General features: G+C 37.3%; 1 protein-coding gene across 9 annotated transcripts in view; it reads left to right on the forward strand.

The window, feature by feature from the left end:
* The window catches only part of FAM13A (family with sequence similarity 13 member A), a 374625-nt gene that overhangs the window by 278594 nt on the left and 73663 nt on the right, over positions 1-22368 (forward strand). For 7 of the 9 annotated variants that reach the window (XM_058721927.1, XM_058721926.1, XM_058721925.1 and 4 more), the window contains 3 exons: positions 8380-8421; positions 11020-11199; positions 17337-17523. In XM_058721927.1, coding sequence (XP_058577910.1) covers positions 8380-8421; positions 11020-11199; positions 17337-17523 — 409 coding nt within the window. The remainder of the gene's footprint in view (positions 1-8379; positions 8422-11019; positions 11200-17336; positions 17524-22368) is intronic. The other 2 variants (XM_058721921.1, XM_058721929.1) reach the window with 1 other exon arrangement.

Consider the following 22368-nt stretch of genomic DNA (forward strand, 5'->3'; position numbering starts at 1 on the left):
CTAATAGAAATAAAAGTAGAAATCAAAGGTTATGCCCATCTAATTGAGAGGTGAATTACAAAGTAGTAGAAACTTGATAACTATCATTGATGGAGGGGCAAAGAAAGTAATAACATTCTGAATTTCTTGTCTTTCATAGAAGGTAGAGTTTCCTTTTTTTCTTTTTTTTTTTAATTGAAGTGGGAGTTTTGTTTGGGGGAGGTGTTTTAGTTTTAATAATCAGAGATAAATAATAATTAGGGATGTATGGGTATGAGAAAAACCACTATTGGAAATCTCTATAAGATTTCTATAATCCAAATACCCCCAGAAGATAAGAGCAAAGACAGAAATCAAAGGAAAAGGAAGTTCCCAAATTAGAAAACATAAAGTAAAAACACAAAACTAGAATAATACATCAACTATAACAACAAATGTAAATGATCAAATTCTTTGATAAAAGCTAAAATTGTAGGGTGCCTGGGTGGCTCAGTTGGTTAGGCATCTGACTCTTGATCAGCTCAGGTCTTCATCTCTGGGTCATGAGTTCAAGCCCCACACTGGGCTTCATGCTGGGCATGAAGGCTACTTCATAAAAGTAGCTTGTTCATAAAAACAAGCAAGCAAACAAAATGACTAAGCACGTAAAGGTTATATATTAGCATGTGTAAAATAGCAAGGCAATAAATGAAAGAAATTTAAACTCAAGTTAACAAGGATAAACAGGCAAATAAATTTGAAGTATAGAACTTATACATAAAACTGTATGTCTATAACAAACTTTATCAAGTACATAGCACACAGTATAGCATAGTATCTGATATAATTAATGAGATTTAAAATAAATGAGCATTGCAGAGGTGCCTGGGTGCTCAGTCTGTTGGGCATCGACTTGATTTTAGTGCAGGTCATGATCTCATGGTCATGGGATCGAGCCCCACATCGGGCTGAGCATGGAGCCTCCTTGGTATTCTCTCCCTCCCTCTCTGTCCCTCCCCTATTCGTGCTCTCTCTCTGTCCCTCCCTCAATCGTGCTCTCTCTCTTTCTCTCAAAATAAATAAATAAACTTAAAAAATAAAATAAAATGAGCATTACATACTAAACTTTGCACCATACAAGTAGGGCTCAAACATTCCTGCTACTTTCTAAAGAATTATTCAGCTGTATCTGAAAGTTCTCAAAAAGTGGAAATTTTAACAGTCATGTTTTCTAACCACAGTGTAATTAATACCAAAAAATTCCCAATCAACTAATGAAAACTCTCCTAAAGGGAGGAAAAAAATTCAAAGACAAAATAAAAACTAGTATAGACTATTGATAAGAAAAAGGAGGAAAGTACGTATGAAAACTTGTGAGTTCTAAGCTCTTTTAGAAAAAAAAAAATTTATGTTGATTTTTGAGAGAGAGAGCACAAGCAGGAGAGGGCAGAGAGAGAGGGAGACAGAATCTGAAGCAGGCTCCAGACTCTGAGCTGTCAGCACAGAGTCTGATGTGGGGCTTGAACCCACGAACTGCAGGATCATGACCTAAGCCAAAGTCTGACACTGAACTGACAGAAACCCCTCTAAGCTCTTTTTTAAAAGGTGACTTCATCTTCTTAAGATTAAAAATAAATGAGCCATACAACCGGAATAAGAAACCATATAAAGGAAGAAAAGCAACCTCTTAGAAATTTGGAAGGTTTTAATAATAATAAAAGAAACGGAGAAAAGAGCAGAACTGATGTTTGAATCTAGGAACTGGTTCTTTAGGAATAAAAATGAAAATTTTAAAAGAGAAAAACCTCTCTGGGGCACATGGGTGGCTCAGTTGGTTAAGTGCAACTTCAGCTCAGGTCATGGTCTCACAGCTTGTGAGTTCAAGCCCTGCATCGGGCTCTGTGTTGACAGGTCAGAGCTTGGAGCCTGCTTCGGATTCTGTCTCCCTCTCTCTCTCTGCCCCTCCCCCGCTCGCGCGCATGCTCTCTCTCTCTCTCTCTCTCTTAAAAATAAATAAACGTTGAAAAATATTAAAAATAGAGAAAAGCCTCTAATAAACTTGAGAAAAAATGGAACAATCCTAATAATCCAAATTGAAATTTGCAGTCAAGGTATGTAGTAGTTTTTAAAAGATCAGAGACTACTTGCAATTTCATACTAATAAACCTGAAAATATAGAAATAAAAAATAAATTTTGAGAAGAAGGGGCTCCTGGGTGCCTTTTTAGGTTAAATGTCTAACTCTTGATTTCAGCTCAGGTCATGATCTCAGGGTTGTGAGCCCAAGTCAGGGCTCTGCACTGAGGGTGGAGCCTGCTTAAGATTCTCTCTCCCTCTCCCATGCTCTCTCTTTCATGTGTGTTCTCTTGCTCTCTCTCTCTCTCTCTCTCTCTCTCTCTCAAAAAAAATTGAAGAAAATTCCATTTGGATCCAAAAATCAAGTAATCTGTTCTAATTCTAAGAAAATAACTAGATGTATAGCCAAAGATGTATATGAATAGCATTATTTGAGAATGAGGATTATGTCTGTATTAAGGACACACTCTGAAGCCAGATTAAATGAGAGAGAATCAGAGCTGTGTAAACTTATCTGTAAAGGAGTATACATAGTGAACTATCCATTTCATTCATAATTTTGCTTTATAAAGGCCCTGGTCAAAAAACTAAAACTGAATTTCTTTTTATGCAAAAACATGCTAAATATGTAAAACTAAAGACTCCAATAATTAGGGCCTGAACAGAAAAGTGAGTATTTCAGTATTTTGATGGACTCTCTTTAATTTGTTAGAAATTACTTAATAGATTATGAAAATACAGGAATGAAGAATAATTTTTTTTTCTTCAAATCAATCCTAATATTTAAGGGACTAGGAAGTGTAATGTTTGATAAACATACTTGATAAACATACTTGATAAACATACTTGATAAAGTATGAGGATAAATATTTTCCTCCTACTGACTCATATCCATGTAGTATGTTTTCAATTTATGTTCTAGTATTATATGCATAGTATATGATTTAAAACCAAAAAGGTGAGGCCTTTTAAATCCGAACTATCTGTAACACCACCACAAAACAGTGATACAATTTTTGTCAAAGTTGAGCACCTATAAATGCTCCATTAATTTCTACATATAATAATAGCTAAAATTTAAAGTGAATAAACACCGAAGATCAAGTGTATTTGTTTTATTGTATGACACTGTCCACTGAAGACAATGGTTAAAGCTTTAATTAGAAATCTGTTCTGCAATTGCAAGAAATAACATTAGATTCATCTTATAATGTTGACGCTGCATATCAACTGTTTTAGTATTTTAAAATAATACTAAAAATAGTGTATTCTCTTAAATAGACAAATTAGGGGCTTGATGCTATTTTGATTAGTTACATGATCTTCATGCTTAGGCTGAATTAAATATCACTTAATTGTCTTTTATATCCTTATTCATTAGGGGCACCTGGGTGGCTCAGTCAGTTAAGCGTCCAACTTCGGCTCAGGTCATGATCTCACAGCTCGTGAGTTTGAACTCCACATCGGCTCTGTGCTGACAGCTCAGAGCCTGGAGCCTGCTTCAGATTTATATACCACAGAAAAGAAAACACACTGAAGTAAGAGAACATACAGAAAAAGAGAACACATGCTCTTTCAAGATGTCGGATTTTAGTAGAATTGAAACTTCATTCTTTTTATATGTAGATTTCTTTATTTCAGACCAAGAGCTCTAATTAGAAAATCACTTGTCAACAGGCATTCTGTGCATCTTATCACATGCAAATTTATAGACTAATATTGTTGAGCATATTCAGCTTCCAGAAATGTAGTTTGAGGTTTGTTAATAGAGATACGGACTAAATATATTTAAGTATGTCATAGAATATATTGCAGGGGCACCTGGGTGTCTCAGTTAGTTAAACATCTGACTTTGGCTCAGGTCATGATCTCACAGTTTGTGGGTTCGAGCCCCGCATCAGGCTCTGTGCTGACAGCTCGGAGCCTGGAGCCTGCTTCAGATTCTGTGTCTCCCTCTCTCTCTGTCCCTCTTCCTCTCGCTCACTCACTCTCTCTCTCTCAAAAATAAATAAACATTAAAAAAAATTTAGAATGTATTGCAGAGTAGGCTTAGAATCTATTTTAAATAACTATACCAATAGTGAATGCAGTTGCACTGTCGCTTACAGCAGGCTTGGGTAATGAAATTGTCCATAGTGCTGGCGTCTGCATATAAGCTTATTTCTTTCAGGTTTTTTTTTTTTTAATGTTTGCTTATTTTGAGAGAGAAAGCATGCCCATACATGGTGGGGAGGGGGCAGAGAGAGAATCCCAAGCAGGCTCTGTCTGTGGCTGTCAACGCAGAGCCCATAGGGGGACTCCATCTCACCAATGTGAGATGATGACCTGAGCCAAAATCAAGAGTCACATGCTTAACTGCCTGAACCACCCAGGTGCCCCTCTTTCAGTTTTGAATACTTGTTTTATCAACATTATGATATGATCTCTTCCATATTCAAGTGTTTATATTGCATGGTAAGAAATTTTGTTAGCAAAGGGCTCTGAAAGAATTCATTATTCTTAGCTTTCTGCAGAGGATAAAAAACAGGCTACATGTGGCTTGAAGGAAATCTTTCACTTTAGCTTATTTGCTTATTGTTCTCTTATCAGTGTCTTAGAATTACCTTCATGAGTCAATTATAGCTATGGAAATATAACCCCTATTTCTGTCATTAAATATTCTTAGAAATCTTGTTAGTGGTGAATTATCCCACAGGAACTATAGAGGTGTTTGGATACCTCACCAAAGCCATATTGGTATTTAATAAACCATAACTATGACCGAAACTATCATAAAACATTATGCAGTTATAACCTTTTGTAATGATTTAAACTTTAGGGAAGTAAACTTTTAGAGCTAAAAGAAAACCACAGAGATCAGTAGCCAAGCCTTTCATTTTCTGTAGGAAGAAACCAATCCAAACAGCCAGGCTAACTGACAATGTATGATTTCAGCTCATTAACTGCAGAGCTGAGACCAGAACTTCCCTTTTTTGATTTCCAATGGAAAATATTCTCTTCTCAGAATACTTGCTTTACGCAAATTCTGTTTTAAAAACATGAAAACATGGGTATGCTAAGTATACCAAAACTTCCAAAGGAATGTTGAAGAAACTAAATTATCATAAATTTGACCTAAGATCAATATATAAGCAAAATTGAATATGATTTAATTACTTGTTTTTGTTATTGATTTATTCATTTATTTTGCATTCTGAAAATGGCTCTTTAAGACTGATTTATGTTGGGGTGCCTGGGTGGCCTCAGTCAGTTGAACATCTGGCTCTTTTTTTCAGCTGAAGTCTTGATCTCATGGTTCGTAGGTTCGAGCCCCACATTGGGCTCTCTGCTGACAGCATGGAGCCTGCTTGGGATCTGTGTGTGTCTCTCTCTGCCCTTCCCCCACTTGTGCACACACTCTCTCTCAAAAATCAGTAAATAAACATTAAAAAGAAAAAAAAGATTGATTTGGGCGCACCTGACTAGCTCATTTGGTCAAGAGGCCGACTTTGGCTCAGGTCATGATCTCGTGGCTCACGAGTTTGAGCCCTGCATCAGACTCTGTGTTAACAGCTCAGAGCCTGGAGCCTGCTTCAGATTCTGTCTCTCTCTCTCTCTCTCTCTCTCTGCCCTTCCCCACTGGCACTCTGTCTCTGCCTCACAAAAATAAATAAACATTGAAAATAAATAAATAAATTTTACAAGACTGATTTACATGGCTTAGGTTACAAGCTACGAGGGAAATTTTGACATGTTGCCTTTTATTCACTTATGCTAGCCTAAGTTTTCCAACTCATACCCTCATTACTTAGATTAGAAAGTTTAAAAATAGCTATTGTGATATCCAAGTAATTGAAGTCTTAAAGAATTTGAGTTGCAGGGAATTACAGCTTTGCTAATCAGTGTCTTACACAAATCAGCAGCCTTAGAATCACTGTACAATTTGTTAGAAAGGCAGTCCCCTTCCTGAGACCTAGACTATTGAAGGAGAGTCTGTTTGTAAACAAGCTCCTAGGTGATTCAGCTATGCCTTAATGTTTGAGAAGCACTTCCTCAGTTAGTAATCTCAAAACCTGGTTCTACTTGATGTCATTTTCTTGTCTCTTTCTTCCTCACCTTTCTTTTTGTGCCCTGGCCCCCAGCCCCCCAAAAGGAACATAAAAACATCAGTGTGTGCTTTAATAAGCAAAAAGAAGTTCAGGTTAAAAGTATGTAGAAGAGAAGAAAGGATGTACATCTCCTCATTCTGAGATGGCCTGGAGGACTAATTGGCTGATTATACTTACATGTCTTTGGAATATTTTTAGCATCTAGCAGATCCACATTTTCTCCCTCTTCTGTATTCTCCTGGAGTCATCATTCACATTGGTCCATGTTCCCAAAACTAAGGTTGTGCAACTGCATTGAGAAGTGAAATGCAGGAGTTAATTATACAGTGTTGACTTTACAGAGGGTGAGCCACAAAGCATCAAAAGCAGGAACTGCCTGTTCCAGTTAAGGACAGAGAACAGCAAAGGATATATTATTGGTTATGTAACCTGGGAACCACTGTGAATAACAGGCATTGTGAAGCAGATAAAAAATGGTTGTGATTAAAAGCAAAGTAAAATACCTAAGTCCAAGCCTCCATCTACAAAGATGATTCTAGTGAGTTTTTCTTCTAGTTAGTGATGGATTGAACGTCTGGTGTGGTGATTAAAAGCTTAGACTCTGAGCTAAAACTTTCTTGGTTCAAATTCCAGCTCATCTACTTCTTGGCTCTGTCACTGTGGGCAAGTTTCTTAACCTCTAACCTCTTCATCTGAAAATTGAGAAAACAATAGTACCTACCTCAGGGAGCTATCGTAAACAGCAAACAAGAAAATCTATGTACAAAATACTTAGCACAGTGTCTGAAACATACTAAGTACTCAGTAAGTGTTAGTGTGTATTTATTTGTTCATTTGTTCATTTGTTGCGATTTTTCACATCAGTTTCCCTTGTGAACGATAGCATTATTTTTTGTGTCTCTTCCGGGATTTGACTGTGGTTTGTGGCCGTGAAAATAGCTATGGCTTTTTTAAAGGAAATTCTCTGGGCTGAAGAGTGAGTGTTGATCACCTCTGGGATAATAAGTGCTAAGCTCTGTCTGATGATAGTGGTAATGGCAGGGAGCATAATAGCAGTAAAGGAGAAGTGTCATACCGTCCCTTGAGGCACTTAGATTCAGAATGGAAAGAGATGAGATACACATGTACATAGAAGAAAAACCCAACAGGTGGTTTAAAAAATCAATTTTGTATGTTGAAAATTGCATAGCACATAGGATGTTTGGGGTGCTTGAAAGGCTGCCATCAGTATTGGTCATTAAGGACTGTCATTTTCTTCAGGTGTCTTCTACAAAGAATGAGGAAAAAAGGGCACTGTTTTGTCTGTTATGTAAAACTGTAGTTTGATAAGCATGAAGGATTTTCTTTTAAGCAGACTTTTGAATCTTGATTTAGAAGCTGACTAAGCACTGGAAGGCTGACTGTGAGAAAGTCTTGGTATTGATGCTGCTAAAGTATTTGCTAGCTTCAACCCTCACTGTGGTTGTATGAACACAGGGTGCAAGCAAGAGGGGAGAAGTTCCAGAGTGCGCTGATCAGGTAGTGTTCTATAATCCCACTGTTCCACTTAACGTTTGACTACTTTGTAATGTTTTTGAAGGAATTCAGGCTTTGGATAAAATGGGGAGGTAGAAGGAGTTTATAAATGCTCAATAAAAGGGCTGTAAATTAGGTGTTGAGATGAAACATTGTAGAGCTTGAGGGATTCTCCATCTTGAGGAACTTCAGAAGAAAAAATGGCTTAGAAATAGTCCTGTAGAAACCAGTGTTGCTTCCTTCTTCTCTGTCCCCTGTGGTTCCTGCTGCTGTCTGCATGTTCAGAGCAGCTTTAGAAAGCTGCTTCTGTATGCACGTCTGGAGGAGGTGGACAAGGAGGGACCAGATTTGGGCTGGGGAGCGCCAGGAATGGGTAGAGTTGGTAGCAGGAAGGCAGTCAGCAACATTGTATTAACATTTTGGGAAAATGAAAAGACCCTGAACTAGAACCATGGTGGTAGGGTTAGAAGGTAGAGATGGTTTGTAAAGATCACTTTAGAACTCTATGTCATAGACATCTTTAAAATGGAGGGGCAGAGGGAAGCACCTTTCAGGAGTAAACACCCAGGGCCATCCTCTAATTCTAGAAATAAGTGAAAATCAGCATCTGTCAGTGGATGGTTAAACGTTGTATAGAGAACAGAGTCTGGCTGATACTTTCAGCCTGGAATCCCCTTCAGACATTGGGTTCACAGTCTCTGTGCTCTAATCTGACTTTATTTCTTTGTGCTTCTTTTCCACAGTACGCATGTATCCCAAGTCAGCAATGTTTCAACAACTGGAGAGTAAGTTTTTTGGATTGGGGTTTTTCCCCTCCTTTCGCATTTATCAAACAGAAAAAAAGCTACTCTAATGGTGTATCGTATTGGGAAATTAATACAGTAAGCAACCAATGATTATTTTTAAAACCAGAGAAGAGGACTAAATAAGAAGTGTTCCTGTTTGAGCTTCTGTGTGGGTGTGTGACTAGAGACGACTCAACCGTTTGAACATGCAAGATGTTTGCTTCAGTCAAAATAATGTCAGAGTCTATTAATATTTGCAAAATGTGTGTTGGGGGAGGTGTCTTGCAATGAAGGATGTCATTAAAGGCTAAAGTAGTAACAGTATCTTTTCTTCTTCCCTCATAATGTTTAATCAGCCAGCATTTATTGAGTACCTGCACTATGCCAAGCAGAGTGTTAAGTGTGTAATGTCAGATAAGCTTTGGGCTCTGCCTTCAGGGACTTTACAGCCCAATAGGGACACAGAATCAAAAACAAATTAATGATGGCAACAAATCCTTTCTCCACAGGGCAGCAATAGTGTTCTGTTGATTATGTCCATCATCTGCCTTTTTTTTCCCTCAGGCCACCAATTGCACATGGTCTAAAATCTAAACTCCAGTTACCTGCCCTTGCCTACCTCTCTGACTAGATTGCTCATTATGCTGCAACCTCGTGACCTTCTCTTTCTGGAATAGGCCAAGCGTATATTTGCCACAGAGCCCTTGTACTGGCTGTTTTTCAGCCTGGCCGATAATTTTCCTATAGTTCACTTTTTTGTTCCAATGTCCTCTCGTCCGAGAAGCCATCCCTGACTATCCACAGTCACTCTCCAATCCTGGACTCCATTTTGGAGGGAATTTATCATCATCTGAAATTTCACGATTTGTTTATTACCCATCTTGCCTCATAGCAGCAACAAAAGCTCCATAAACACAGGGGTCTTCTCTGTCATATTCATGGCTGTATCCCTAACATACAGAAAAGTGCCTGATGTATATTAGGCACTAAATAAATATTTATAAATAGTTTCTTGCTCAAAGACTTTCCAACACACCTTCCTTCCTTCCTTCCTTGCTGAGACATAAATGGGCCTTTTTAGAGCATCTTCCATCAACAGGGATCAGGCAGAAAAGGAGGGAAGATGTGATAAGGAGGTAGAGAGAATTTAAAAAAGCACTAGTTAGTATGAATTTGGATCCAACAGGATAAATTGGGATTTTTTTTTCTTCTTTGTTAGGTAAAGAAGCAGTGAGAGGGCAGGACTGACCTCTCTTAGCTTTGTGAATTTTAAAGAGATTCCGCAATTATACCAAGACTGATGTGTTCTTGCTTATGTGTTTCCTGACAACCTTTACTTCTTTTATATCTTACATAGTTTGGAAAAGGTGTGGGATGGGTTTGTATGTACATATTAATTCACTGACATCCCTGTGTGCCACTGTTAGGTAATCTTGAATCATTGGGATATGGAGTTCTAAATATAAAAGTTCTAATGCCCAAGTTAGACTATACTTGTTCAATGTCTACAAATAGTTTTAATGAAATTACTATGCATCTGGTAGAAAACTACATTTGGAAAATCTGAAGTTCTTAAATTTCTTAAAACCCATTTTATTTAAGCAAATGTTTTTTTCTTAATCTGAACATTTTAAAACTATGTACATGGTTCTTTTAAATTTTCTAATAGCTTTATTGAGACACAAAAAACTATACATACTTAATGTGTACCATTTGATGAGTTTGGATGTGATTCTTTTTTCAAGTGCAGAAAAATGTGGTTTGAGGAGAATATGTTTAGAATTTTCCATGCCAGCTATTTAGAATTAAATAGTGTGGTGATAAAAGAAGTTTGGACACATTGAAAGATTATACAGCTTTAGAGGGATACCTTATCTATCCCATCATGCACTCTTTTTAGCCCCTGTACTGAAGTATTTATTCATGTTGGACAAAGGAAATCTATCCTACCATCTTCAGTAATGAGTATTGGGATGTTTGCATGAATGCAGCTTCAACTGTATACATCACAATTTAATTTAATGGAGGTTCAGAAAGATTTTGCTATTCTAAGTAGTAATTGTTCTCGTGAGGTATTCCTTTTTAATAGCATTATTCCCTGCATAATTTTATCTTAAAGGGATTCTAAATAGATAATAGCCATCATAAAATTATTTGTGCCAGTTTGCTTCACAAACCATACTGCCTTCCTCTAAAGAACTGGTATGACATCTGGAGGAACTCACCCTTATAAGAATAGGTCTATTCTTATTCTATGAGGAAAAAAAATATTTCCTCATTCTGCCTTATATAAATGACCCTTATTTCCTGATGGCCTCTGATAACTGTTGCTAGACTTGCTGTGAGCATTTCAGTAATCCTGGACCTACAGAGATGAGAAACACGGTTATCAAATTGGTAGGATTTGTTAGGTTGGGTTTTATCTTTAACACACGATACAGATATTTTGAGATGTCTCATATGCTATCTCTGTTCATGAAACTATAGTAGATCTACCATTGGAAATACAGATTTTCCAAAATTAGAGATACAAACTTTTAAAGACAATCATTGATAAATTTGATTACCTTGAGTGACTCTGTATTCTTTTTTTATTAGACTCTTAGAAAGAACCATCCGGTCAGCCGTAGAGCAGCATCTTTTTGATGTTAATGGCCCTGGAGGCCAAAGTTCAGAGGACTCAGAGTCTGGAACATCATCAGCGTCTTCTTCCACATCTGCCAGACAGCGCCGCCGCCAGTCCAAAGAGCAGGATGAAGTTCGACGCAGCAGAGATGTGTGAGTTGGCATTGGTGCCTCTTATTTGGATTTTCTCTTCTCCTTTTAAAAATATACACCTGAATTAGTCACTGCATTATAGCCATTCCCATTTCAGTATTCAGGTTAAAACTTTAAAAGTTTCATTTTGACTATTCTTTTTTTTAAGTTTGTTATTTTTTGTTTTTGAGAAAGAGAGAGTGCAAGCAGGGGAGAGGCAGAGAGAGAGAATCTCAAGCAGATTCTGCGCTTGTCAGCACAGGGTCCAATGTGGGGCTTGAACTCCCGAAACTGTGAGATCATGACCTGAGCCAAAATCAAGAGTCAAATGCTTAACTGACTGAGCCACCCAAGTGCCCTTGACTGTTCTAAGGTAACTTTTGGAAATTTGTAGGCAGCTAAATGAATATGTCAGCTTTTTCTAGATGTTTTATGTTGTCTAGATGTATATCGTAGGAAACCACCTCTGATTTAATACATTTCATGGCTTCCTCATGAATATCTTATTGAGAAGGATGCTGAACCACTGGAGGAGAAAATGGTCCTATGCCTGTCCAGAGGTGGTTTTTCTCTTAGACAACATTCATTTAGCTGTTAGAACACCTTATGAAATCAACAGATTTCCCTGCTATATTGGCCTGATGAAATATTAGAATATCACTGTAATATTCTGACAGTTGGTTACATTTTAGGGTAAGGAATGTTGAGCCTAAGTCTAATCAGAAAAGGAAATGTTTGTGTTCTTTATTATTATAGTGACTGATTTTAAGCTTTCCCACAGCATGAATGTCAAGAATTTGAGATTTTCAGGGATTTGAGAAAATACAAATAAATAATTATCCATATGTTTGAATAATCATTATTTAAATTGTCATGGAAAATAAAGTTATATTCATATATTTTTCCCAAAAATTTTATTTTTATCTACCGTAGCATTTAGTCTCTAAAAAGTTATTGTTTTGAATTCCTTATTAAATGTCAAAGACTAAATCAGACCCTAGTCCTCCTCATTCTTTTTTACCTGGATTCATAATCTACATCAAAATCTAAGGGAAAAAAGAGATTTCTTTTTGATTAAAGAAAGACACAAAAGACAAGTCGTGTAAATAAATACCATGCCGCATATTGTCAAGATGTTTAAGAGCTATACTAACAAATGTAATTTTAGAAATAAAACAGTATCAGTGGTATAACCTACTGACTTTTTAAGTGATATAGGCAGCACTTTAAAAAAAATTGTCTTAGGGGCGCCTGGGTGGCTCAGTCGGTTAAGTGTCCGACTTCAGCTCGGGTCATAATCTCACAGTCCATGAGTTCGGGCTCCGCATGGTGTTCTGTGCTGACTGACAGCTCAGAGCCTGGAGCCTGCGTCAGATTCTGTGTCTCCCTCGCTATCTGACCCTCCTCTGTTCATGCTATGTCTCTCTCCGTCTCAAACATAGATAAAAACATTAAAAAAAAATTTTTTTTTAATTGTCTTGAAGCTGCTGGGTTGGAGAGGGTGCTGTGTAATACTACCTTTAGAGAATAGAAAAATTGTAATTCGGGAGGTATTTATGTTTAAAATTAGCTATTGACTAAACTTTATAGAAAATGTTTAGGAGTATAATTTGCGTACTGCCTAAATTATGTTACACAGCAAGTACAAATTATTTAATACTGTTCATAGCCTCTGCCTCATTTTTTGCCAAACAGTATGTAGCAACACGTTGCATTTTAAAAATAGTCTTAGTATGTCACGACGTCGTGCTTTCCACTCTCTTTGTTTGGACAGGTGGACAGCAAGCTGAGGTTGGATGCAAGTGGTAGTAAGCACAAGACAGAGAACAGAGACAGACAGTGGAAGTGTTGATGGTGGGTGCACAGCAGCAGGCAGGGCACAGCACAGTGGGGTAAGGTCACAGTGAATGGGGATAGACAGAAAAATATGAAACACAGAGTAAGTAACCTTTCCTGCAGAGTTTAGTTTCCCAGAGTTGGGAATGTTTCTAATATAAGTTATCTCAATCATATTTTACTATCAATATCAGGAGAACAAATGAGATGGAGAATGGTAGAAGCTGACTAATCTAACGATCCACGAAACTCCAGCCTTCCCCTTAAAGTTTCTTCTCTGGTAATTTCCTTCCCTGCTCATGCTGCTTACTCATTGTGGTCAGATTAAGTTGTGCACTGAGTGAGTGAATCTCGGGCTGCAAACTGTGTGTGGCCAAGGTAACTTACAGTCTTGCATTACTCTTTCTCCTTGGTGTGTGGTCTGGGCATGCAGAAGTCCCCTTCCTGTGTTCCCTGTTGGCCTCGCCCTCCTAGTCGTATGGCCTCCTCCTCACCTGACATGCTGGGTAATTAGCGTGTCTTGATAGTCCTTCCTCTTCAACCTCCACACCACACTGCACTGCCTCTCTGAGCTCACCAGGGCTGTGGAGGAGTGAGGCCCTTATCTCTCAGGGCCCCAGACCTACTACTTTTGTCCCCATGAAAGTCCTCTCCAGTATGTCCCCAGGAGATACAGTGACATATCACTGATTGTGCAAAGGTTGAGAATCATTATCATAGCCTATAGTAAGTATGTTTTTCTCAGTATATACTTATGCATAATTGATTCATTTATCAAAGATTTTCATCAGGCTTTGTTTAAAAAATAAAAATTAAGCTAGACTTTAATATATTCTATTCAAAACTAATAACTCTATGGAATGGCTAAAAAGAGTTTTTAAAGAGGTGCCTGGGTGGCTGAGTCAGTTAAACGTCTGACTCTTGGCTTTGGCTCAGATCATGATCTCACAGTTGTGAGATCGAGCCCCGCATTAGGCTCTGTGCTGAGCATGGAGCCGGCTTGAGATTCTTTCTCTCCTTCTCCTTCTGCCCCTCTCCCCCTCAAAAAAAAAAAAAAGGAAAAAAAAGAGTTCTTAAATATACAAACTCATTATATTTTTGTCTATTGTTTGGCCTCCTAACAACTTAGAGCTGCAACCAATTAAAAAAATATATCCTTAAAGCCAGTGATGACCATATTTCAGGATGAGATTAAAGAGCCAATAAAGTCTATACTAAAGTCATCGTGACATTGTTTAAACAAATACAGAAGATAGACTGTAAATATTTAATTTTAATGCTAATTATTTATTGTTTAAATTTAAAAGGAAACGTCAGGTTTATATTATTTGCTACCATAAAAATACCAAGCTTTAAGGAACATGTTCATTATGTGAAAGGTTTCAGTTTAATTCATTTATTAAAAAGCTTGCCATCTGCCAGATGCATGGAAATGTTGACTCTTGGTGAGGGGTATATGGAAGTTCGTTGTGAATCTCTCTTCTTTTCTATGTGTGTGAAAATTTTATAATAAATACTTTCTAAAAGGCAAAGCGTAATTTAAGTTAAAGTGGTTTCAACTGTCCAATACACAATAAATTGGAAATGTATATACAGATTTCTTTGTTACAAATATTATATTAAATTCCTAGTTCAAAGTAAAAGAAAAAAATTATGCTGTTCTATTAGAGGAACGATAAATAGTTAGGTATTACTAGAACATTAAGTGTGCATGTAGGGGTGAGGGAGAAACTCTAGATGAAGTGAGAAGCCGCAGAGATTTGAGTTCAGGTCAAATCTCAGTGATGTCCAGTATGATTGAAAGCTGTCCGAATGTTGCAGTCAGGAATTGTATTCCAGTGCTCTCACAGTCACATTTGTACTGTGGCTGAAAGGTGTTGACTCAGAGACCCTTTTTTTTTTTTTTTTTTTTTTTGAAGAGATCAGGATTTCCACATGAACACACTGAACAGATTTTCATATATTTATTTTGACAGGACTTATTCCAGTCATTTATTCACTATTCAAAAAGATTATAAAATAAACTTTGTGTTTTAATTTCTAAAACTAGTTTTTAGCTTTTGTATTAGCCTGCTGGGGCTACCTTCACAAAGTACTACCTGGGGGACTTAAACAATAGGGATTTATTTCCTCACCGGTCTGGAGGCTGGAAGTCCAAGATCAAGGTGCAGATGGGGTTGGTTTCTGATGAGAGACTTCTCTCTTCGATTTGCAGACAGTGCCTTCTCTGTGTCCTCCCATGGCCTTTCTTCTGTGTGCATGCTTTCCCGGTGTCTCCTCCTTTTCTTATAATAACACCAGTTCTAACGGAGTAGAGCCCCACCCTTATAGCCTCATTGAGCCTTAATTAGCTCTGTAAAGTCCCTGTCTCCAAAACAGTCACGTTGTCGGTTAGGGCTTCAACATAGGAATTTGGGGGTAAACAATTCTGTCCTAAAAGCTTTCAAACATAAACCCCCACCCCCACTAAAAAAATAATAGTAGGATGTATACCCCAGGAGTTAGAGGAAATCAGAAGAGCGATTAGACAGATTTTATATAGTAAAACAACTATTTTTGAAGTTGATACCAAACTCATCCAACTATCCATAAAAGGCACCTCTCTCAGCACATGAAGGGGGAAGATTTAAGAGTGTTTGCATGAGTATATGTGCCAGCATGTTAGCCCCTATCAGCTTTCTCCTGCCTTCTGTTATTTTATGTTTAGGATATTTCTAATAACTGTTGCATCAATCTTTTATATACTTTTACTAAGTCTATATGTTTTTACATTAAAAGTTGTATAAAATAAGACTAAATTAAATGTGGAGTGCTAAAAATCACCAAAGATAGTCTAAGTAAAATATTTAATTCATAATTTTGCCTCCATTATAAGCTCATCTAAAACAGGATATGAATTTAGATTGCAGAATAAATATTTAACATTATCTTTCTTTTTGGGATGTGGTTGAACTGATGGTAAAATGTAGTCATCAATTTTGCTCTTTAGAGCTCATGTATTTCCATGAGTAGTAGGGAGTTACCTTAATTTAGTCATACAATAAGGGAGAGATCTCATTCATTTGTACTCTGGCAAGCCATGACGTTATACTGATGGCTTAATTTGTTCCATGATGTAGTAAAAGACAAATAATTTGCTAAGTAATTTAATTTTGTGAAAACTCCTTGAGGGAATGTTTAAGATACTCATTGTTTCAGTAATATTAAGTGAATTAAATTCTATAGTTATGGCATTCATATCTACTTCTAAAACTAAGTCATGAAGCTAAAACTAAGTCATGAAACTTTGTACTGATAAGTAATAAATCCATATTTAAGTTAAGATGTTTTGTATTCTGGGGGCGTCTGGGTGGCTCAGTCACTTGAGCCTCTGACTTCAGGTTGTGATCTCACAGCTCGTGAATTCGAGCCCCGCGTCAGACTCTAAGCTGAGCCTATTTCAGATTCTGAGTCTCCCTCTCTCTCTGCCCCTCCCTCGGCTCACACTCTGTCTCTCTCAAAAATAAATAAACATAAGGGCGCCTGGGTGGCGCAGTCGGTTAAGCATCCGACTTCAGCCAGGTCACGATCTCGCGGTCCGTGAGTTCGAGCCCCGCGTCAGGCTCTGGGCTGATGGCTCGGAGCCTGGAGCCTGTTTCCGATTCTGTGTCTCCCTCTCTCTCTGCCCCTCCCCCGTTCATGCTCTGTCTCTCTCTGTCCCAAAAATAAATAAAAACCGTTGAAAAAAAAAAAATTAAAAAATAAATAAACATAAAAAATTTTTTTAATATTGTGTATTCTGTAGTTTTTATAAACTTATACTATTTCTACCAAGACTATCAAATGCAGTTGGATTCTGTTACTCATGCTTTTCTACTATGCTGAAATGTCTTCATCATTTGGAAAAATCAGCATGTCCCATTCTAGAGAAAAAGACAACATATTTCCTTTTCAGATTTTTCTTCACACGTTGGATTATAAAATGTGTATGTGTGGGGGGGTGTAATTTATTAATAATGGGAAGTTTTTTTGTAAGCTTGCACTGTTCTCTCTGTTTGAATACAAATTACTTTTGGTACAAATACAAAAGTTGTTCATTGGTAGAAACACAGTCCCTGCCAATTTGCCTCTAGGAATAATTTCTCTTTTAATGTGATTTATTTGGCACCAGTTGGTCTCAGGAGTAGCACTGTGCTCAGATTTTGATCAAAGAGGCAAAATGGAATTTCTGGGCACCCTCCTGATTTCCCATGTGATGCAGTGACAGTGTCATTAAAATGTCCCTTTTACCTTTTAAAATAAAATCAAGGTTTTGTTTTTTTGTTTTTTTTTTTAATTTCAAGGGGACTTATCGACAAAGAAAATATTCCTTCTGGGTTCAGCAGCCTCGAAGATTGTATTTTGAGTGCTCAGGAAGTGGAAAAGTTGTATGAAAATACTTCTGGTTGTGTTGGAGAAAGGGGCAAACCTAAACGTCAGAAATCCAGTTCCAAACTCTCTGAACTCAGTGAAAATCAAGATGGTCTTGTGGTAAGTGAAAATTCTGTAAAATTTTTACTTGTAGCCAGTCAGGAAATACCACATCTCTTTTCTTTGCTATGTAAAATAATAATAATAATAATTCCAATCATGAGCTTATAGGACTATAGGATATGAGTTGTGAAGACCTTAGAGCTACTAAATATGCACACTTATATTTCTTTTTAATATTAAAATCAAAGCCGAGAAAAATTATATTCTACCAAAAGAAACAAAGACAGAACACTTACTATTTATTTAAATTGGCCTGATTTTTATCTCATTCTTTGGAGCATTTTTAAATTTTATTTTTGAAATATTGCCAATAAAGCCTTTTTATTTTCCCCCATTCTGTTTGTTCTTGAATAGATGACTATTTAAAAAAATTAATAAACTTAAAGCCAAGTGAAAGAAAACTACATAGAGAAAGAGGGTCAACTATCTTTGTGTACAAAAATCTGTGTTCAGAAATTTAGTTTAAACCTATACTCTAGAAACTATTTTCTTCCAAATTAACCAGAAACAAAAACAAACAAACAAAAAAATCAGCCTCTTACACAGTTACCTCAGAATTGAACCCTGGATTATTGATTTGATATATAAGTTATTACAAGTTATTGTATACTATTAGTATACGTCATCCTTTTCTGTACATGCTTCAGTTTCTCTGAAAAGTGAGAACCAAAGTGTGTCTTCTTAGTCCATTTAGTTTTTAAAAATTTAACAACAACAATAAAAACTGAAGATAAAATTTATAATATAACATGAGCTGGAGTCCCCATAATAAATTAGGTAATGTCCGCTTTTACCATGCAATGTGTAAATACTCTGATCTGTTTTATCTCTGACCAGCTTTTAGCTCCATGCTGGGTTTTCCATACATTTACTAATATGGGCCACCTCTTTTCCATTGTCAATTTATGCATGTGCTCAGAGAAGATTCCCAATTTTGCCCTAAATAAAATACACATAAAGGCAAATTCAGGGAAACATGTTAATTTCTTTTTTCCCCTCCAAATGTCTTGATGCTCTGTTTCTAAGAAGTAATAGTGACCAGCTAGAAGGGACAGAAGCAATCACCCACCTCAGGTCCATTTCTGATACACTCCAAATAAAGAATGTAAGCTTTGGAACCATTATACATATTAAATGTTTTTAGCATTAACTTAATTCTTGCGTAGGGGAAAAGTAAATTTTTAAGTAAAATAAATGGTGCTAATTTCATTAGCTCTGTATTTGGCCCACAATTTGCTTATCTGCCAAAGAGATTACAATGACTAAAAGTCCAACACTTCATTGGAAAGAATGTACTCTATTTCAGTCCCTTTTTACGTGAACTGAAGCCATGAATATTTCTTTTCCACAAGGAATAATGTCTTAAATTAGCATGGTGGTAATAGCTAATAAAAGTGAAAAAGTACATTTATTCCTTAGAATCTGTGTTTGATTGATATAATAACTATAGACATTCTGTGCTTAAAAACATTTGAATGGGAGAGCCCAATGCCATCTTGGTCTTTTTAGGTGAAAGGGTTTGCCCCCATGTTAGTTGCCAGTTTCCTCATTCCAGGATTGTGAATGTCATGTATTAACATAAGTGAGCCAAGTGGACCATGTCATTTTGCAGTGAATAATTGAAAACCCTGCCAACACAACTTCCACGTAGAAAGTAAAGGTGCTGTCTAAGAGCTTTTCTAACTGTCATATGCCATGAATTTTTAAATCTGATCTTCACAGGTAACCACAAAACAAATAGCCAGGGAACATAGCAAGTCTTTAGACTCAATCCTAAAAGTTAAGTTGTGCATCTTAACTTGTCACTTACTTTTGACCTTCTAAGTTTACTTTTCCCAAATCTCCCCCAAAACCTTTTCCTGCTCCATTTCACGTGCTTTACACCCTGAGTAAACATTTATTTCTAAACTGGGTGGGAGAGGGGAGAAATGCATACATAATTATATGCCTTTATGTGCCAGGAAATATTTCAAGTCCTGGGGGTACAGCAGTGAGAAAAACAGGCAAAAGTTACTGTCCTCATGGAGTTTACATTCTAGTAGCGGGAACAGACAATAATCAAGATAAGTAAGTAAAACACAAAATACGTCAGATAGTGATAACTACTAGGAAGAAACATAGAGCTGGAAATGGTGACAGGAATTGTGAGGGAGCAAGCGATGCAATTTTAAATGGAGTGATCTGAGAAGATCTCCCAAGAATTTGACATTTGAGTGTAAAGACTTAGAGAAAGTGAGGAAGCAAGCCATACTATCCTAGTAGGTGCAAAGGCCCTGAGACCATCATTTATCTGGAATGTTCAAAAAAACAAAAAAAAGGTACCGTTGTGATTGGAGGAGAGTGAGCAAAGTTAAAGAGGTAATGGGAGAAAGTGGGCAGATGAAGTAGGGCCTCATAGATCATTGTGAGAACTCTGCCTTTAATATGGATGAGATGAGAATCCATTTGAGGGTTCTAAGTAGAATAGTGATCTGACTTACTGAAATTTAAATCAACTGCTATGTTGAGAATAGACAGTAAGCAGGCAATGGCAGAAAGAGAAACCCCAGTTAAGAGGCTATTGCAATAATCTGGAATTAAGATGATGATGGTTTGAACAAGGTGATACCAGAGTCAGCATGTATTTCCTTGCAGATTGTATGATGCACTACTCTAGAGGCACTGTTCCCATAGACTAAAATGTGAACAGTTCCTCCTAGAGTGATGCATTGCAGTCATCATGATGTGGTGGATGGATTCTGGGTGTATTTTGAAAGACCAAGGGAGTGAGTGTGGACAGAAAAGAAAAGTCACCTCAGGGGCTGTGAGCCATGAGACACACCAACCTTTAGAGGATGGAGAGATGAGAAGGTACCAGGAGAGGAGACTTAAGAGACTAGCAAAGTAGAGGACAGGCAAGGTGAATTTGATGCCTTCGAAGCCAGGTGAACCCAGTATCTCAAAGAGGAGAGAAGGTCAGACGGTGGGTCAAGTAGAAGACTGCACGTTTGACCACTGGGGTTAGCAAGCTGGAGATCACTGAATAAGAGTGGTTTTGTTGAAGAGATAGGAGCAAAAGCCATTTTCCAGAGTAAATGACAGGAGAGGACCTGAACACAACGAGTGATAATTTCACACTGATCACACCAGCCCACAACACAACCAAGGAGAATATGCTGTAGACCAAAAAAAATCATCTTGCACATCTGGAACCTCTGAGGTGGGAACTGGCTGGGCACTTCGCCTTTGCCCTGTCACCTCTTGAGACAGTCATGACCAGCAGGAACCAAGAGGCTACAGAGAATTCAGAGCTTAAAAATTAGTGGTAGTGAGTGACATTAGAGTGTTCTGCCTTATATCTAATTATTGCCACGGTCCCAAGCTTTTCCTCCTCCTTTAAACTCCTAGCTCATGCCTGTACCCTTCAGTCATTCTCAAAGCAAAACCTTGTCTCCTCATTTACTTGGAAGAACTAGGACACCCAGCTTGTGTTTCAGCAGCTTCCTTCCTGCTTCAAAACATCTCTAAGAACTCCACTCATTTTATTTTCTCACCTGCTCAAATGATAACATGGCTTTTCTAATTTCTGAGGTTAGCCTCTAACTCAAGAACTGTCCGTGTAACTTCTGTTTTCTACCTCCATCTCCCCACCCCCATGTACATGTACAAACATACACATACACTCACTCACACGATTTTCATGGCTTCTTGTCCACTGGCTCATTTCTGTTGGCCTAGAAAAAGCATCCACCTCTAAAAGCTTCCTCTTCTGGGTGCAGTTTAACAGCTTGAATCAAAAGCCCATAACTCAGTCATGCATTTTATCCAGTAATCATACTTCTGCCACTCAGTTCTACTTGAATATGGAAAAGACCATGAGTATTAATTTGCTGACTGCAAGGCTTTCTATAATCATGGAAAATTAGAAGCAATCTAAATGCTTAAAAGTACGAGATCAGATTAGTAATGTGGATGTCAGTTCAGTAAAATTATTATTTAGAAGACCATGTAATAAAATAAAAAACATTGACAAGTTATATTTTAAGTGCTTTGTATATATTATCAATTCTAGTACTCCCAATTATCCATAAGGCAGATTTATTATTATTATTATTATTATTATTATTATTATTCTCATTCTAAACATGAGGGAAATGAGGCAGAAGAGATTAAATAACATCTCCAAGGTCACACACAAGTGGTGGCGCTGAGAGTCTACTATATCCTTCAATATTAAAAGTGGGTTATGAAGTGTGCGTTTATATATGTATCTATGTCTCTGTACATTTTTATATATGTATGTCTATAAATGTATGTATCGTATATGTGTATATATTTGTATGTGTGTATATGTATGTATCTCGTGTGTGTGTACAAATGTATATAAAAATGTTCATTCCCAGGAAAAAAGACTGAAAGGAAATAAGCCTAAAGTGATTGATTGTATCATGGTGGTGGTAGCAGTATTAGAAGTAGCTGTCACTCAAGGGGCGCGTGGGTGGCTCAGTCAGTTAAGAGTCCAACTCTTGATCTCAGCTCCGGTCTTGGTCTCACCGTCATGAGTTCGAGCTCCTGTTGGACCTCACACTGGGTGTGAAGCCTCCTCAGGAAAAAAAAAAAAAAAAAAAAAAGCGGCTGTTAGTGCATGCTCTGTTTTTCAGATGTTCCCCATATGAGTATACTAATTCTATAAAATATAGAGTAAGCATCACATTTATTGTACAAAAACTGAAAACATAGTCTAGCAGCTCTCTTATTTATAAACGGTATCTGTTTAATGCCTTGTGCACCCTCTGAAATCACAGGCAGGGTTCAAGGAAAGAGCATAGCTCTTGCAGTCAGACCTCAGTTTTCAGTTTCAAC

Source organism: Neofelis nebulosa, chromosome 3, assembly GCF_028018385.1.
Source record: "Neofelis nebulosa isolate mNeoNeb1 chromosome 3, mNeoNeb1.pri, whole genome shotgun sequence".
NCBI classification, from domain to species: domain Eukaryota; kingdom Metazoa; phylum Chordata; class Mammalia; order Carnivora; family Felidae; genus Neofelis; species Neofelis nebulosa.